Raw genomic sequence first — 3,275 nt, forward strand, 5'->3', positions numbered from 1 at the left:
ATTTTAAAACAGAACTTCACTCACCGTATTTTTTCCATTCATATACAAATTCTGTCTCAAACTAAAAAGGTTTTGTGGGATCTCATTTGTATAAGCTATCAATTACTTAAGGAACTTTTTGTGTTTGCCTTTTGTCAGACAGTTAATGTGGGGAATCTAGATTTTGGAGTAGCACAGTGATTATAAACAGGTGTTTATACATACGTGCTGTAGAGACTGTACATTCAAATACCCTTCCTAAGTGAGAAACAGGATGTGTTAGTCTACCTGTTGTATTGATTCTGTGTTTCTTTCTTCTTTTTTGTTTTTGCTTATTGTTTCTCTCTGCAGGTGAAGAAGTGAGAAGTATCTCACTGCAACATTGAAAAAACCCTGTCTCGCTGAATTTGCTTTTTGGGGACTTCAGGATGGAAGCCTTGTGTTTAAGAGTTTCCTTGCTGCTGCTGGTGCCAGGATTTGTCCTCAGTGACAGCTCTGACAGATACGCTGCCAATCAGAGTGACTTGGGAAACTACCTTTCCACTTTCTCAGGGATCGAATCCAGCATACTCCTCACCACCAGACAGCCCCTGGTGTCCAACCAAACTGTCAAATGCTCCCAGCAGACTAAGATTGCTGAAACTTTTAAATACATTAACACGGTGGTATCTTGTGCTATTTTCATCGTTGGAATGGTTGGGAATGCAACTCTGCTGAGGATCATTTACCAGAACAAGTGTATGAGGAATGGCCCGAATGCACTGATAGCCAGTCTGGCACTAGGAGACCTTATCTATATTGTCATTGATATTCCTATCATTGTGTACAAGGTAGGATGCAACACCAATACATTCTAATTGCAGTTTCCTTACAAGTACACTGTCTATTCTCTGCGGTTACTGCTTTGCCTAAGTAGTGCTCTTCTGTCAATGAATAGTCCGTTTAAGAAAAAATACAACTCCTTTTTGTTCCGCAGCAAAAACCTTGCTCTGGGGTCTCCCCTCCATAAAGATGATGTAGCTCTTAGCTCTGAACCAAAGCCTGGCCTTGGGCATTTCACAGGAACTCTTCATTTATTATAGTTACTATAGCTAGCAAAAGAATTTATGAGGGAAGACTTTTTATAAACTGTTCTCCTCTTTGATGGACATACAGCGTTGGACTAGCTGCTATTTTTTGAATATCCTATCCTTACTTTATGTTTTTACAGAAAATACTCTCTGAGATCTGCAGGCTTCATGTTATGACTTTGCAGAGAGAAATTATGTCAGTTAAAAGTTGAGCATTAAGGTTTTAATTTAATATTCATTAATAGCAGATTCTCAAAATTATTCCAGAGTTAGTAAAATCAATTATATCACAGAATATTTTTGAAATATTAAATTTCAACTGGATTTGTCATAGTATAAAAAGGATCCTCAGCAATTCTTTAATCTGGTATAAAGTTATCCTGTCCCAGTTTTTTTATTTTCCATTTTAGGTAAACAAAGCCATAAAGCAGTGCTTTTTCTGATGCAATATATGCTTACTAATGTAACTTACATGAGTAAAGGACAGGCTTGAATGAATAGAACTGAGTCCTTTTTAAATATATCTTGCTGATATTAACTTATCTTAGAAAATCAAAGAATTTTGTAAGCTTCTATCTGTATCTTTGTGGATTGTATACAGGTGCATAGCCGATAGGATATTAGAATTTTTCTTTCTTTCCTCAGTAAAAACTTAAGGTGTTTCTGTTAGTAAATAAACCACTAAGTAATATAATTAAAAAAAAATATTCCTCACAATTTTGACCCTTAAAGATTCTAGATACTTAACTTTTATTTACATGTGCTTTAAACAAAACATTTTAATGCATAACTTTATAATATCTAGTGTCCTGTGGTTTCAAATTGGATTTTAAAATTAAAGAAACAGTGAATTGAAAAGACATATTTTGTATCTATATAACTATTGACATCATAACTATTGACCTGCATTATGCAGGTATTTATAAGACAAGATAATAAAAATTTGAATTCATTAATGGATTAAAAATATGTATATGTGCATACATTACATTTGTACAGAGGCATATTGTCTACAGTAAAATGCAGTACCTGATTCTGATCTTCCAGTAGTATAAATTACAGATAAATCTTTTAACTTTATCTGGTTTTAATATACTATGAATTTGAAATTAGGATAAAGATTGTTAATAGTAATGCATGTGATTTAATGGAAATTCTAGTTTCCATGTTTCAATATTCCACCTGGAAAATTAAATAATCAATTTGTTGATAAGATAGCAGATATCTGTAGAGTACTTTGACTTAACAAGTTGATGAGAAAGATTAGCCTCTGCCTGATTTGAGATTCACCTGCCTTCCATAGCTGAGTGGATGCCTAACGGGACATGGGATTGGGGTACTCCATGTTTTCATTATTATTAGCGAACTGGACTCCCATGATGCATTACAGTTTCCTCCCTGGTAAATTATCCTGCTGTCTTTATGGATAATTGCTAAGGTAGTATTCTTACTTCTCGTGGTATTTCTGACTTTTAAAGGAAATTTTAAGGAAAAATGGCATGTGGTTTTTTTAGAGTTGAGTTTGGGAAAGAACAGGTATTTTTATTACACAATTTTTTCTAACATTACAAGAGCTCTGCTGCTTCTTCACAAAGAGTAATGGAAATCTGGAATTAATTTTGCCTTTCAGAATTGCCTTTTGATGGTCTTCTGAAAATTTAGAAGTTTAGTTAAAAGTAACAAAAAATATTTTTTATGTTCTCTTTATTACTTTGCAATACATTTTTTCTATTAATTTTCTGACACTTCTTTGGCATTTGTAGGTTCACTTGCCTTGCTATATCTTATATGATGAACTGTGGTCCTGAATATCTCTGTAAAAATGAAATTACCTTAGCCTATATGAAAATTTATTTCTGTACTGCAGAGAAGTATTTGATAAATAAAGGCTGTGAATGAAACTGCAGCCCCTTGACATCAATGTATGTCAACTCCCACATGTAAGAAGGCAGAATTAAAATTGCATTTACAAGCATAATTCTAGCTTTTAGTAATTTTTTGAGTGCTTGAACCTCCAAAATAAATTACTTAAAAATTACCATATACAACCATCTTGTTGTATAAAGTTAGCTACATGTACTCTGATACAGGTAAGCATTTATAGCATTTATAAGGGAGGTCTAGTACTTCTGATAAGAAATTCTACTATTATTTATAGTCCATTTTTCATACAAACCATTCAGTAATACGTCTGCTTATATTAGGAGTTGATTTTAAAGTTTGTTA

At 33.3% G+C, this 3,275-nt stretch overlaps 1 protein-coding gene across 2 annotated transcripts in view; it reads left to right on the forward strand.

The window, feature by feature from the left end:
• Nucleotides 1-327: 327 nt before the first annotated feature.
• Nucleotides 328-3,275, forward strand: part of EDNRA (endothelin receptor type A) — a 29,879-nt gene continuing 26,931 nt past the window's right edge. The window contains exon 1 of one of the 2 annotated variants that reach the window (XM_009572594.1): nucleotides 328-809. In XM_009572594.1, the coding sequence (XP_009570889.1) occupies nucleotides 408-809 (402 nt within the window). In that variant the 5' untranslated portion in view covers nucleotides 328-407. The remainder of the gene's footprint in view (nucleotides 810-3,275) is intronic. The other variant, XM_009572595.1, reaches the window with a different exon arrangement.

This window comes from Fulmarus glacialis, unplaced genomic scaffold (genome assembly GCF_000690835.1).
Source record: "Fulmarus glacialis isolate BGI_N327 unplaced genomic scaffold, ASM69083v1 scaffold25062, whole genome shotgun sequence".
Taxonomy (NCBI): Eukaryota; Metazoa; Chordata; class Aves; order Procellariiformes; family Procellariidae; genus Fulmarus; species Fulmarus glacialis.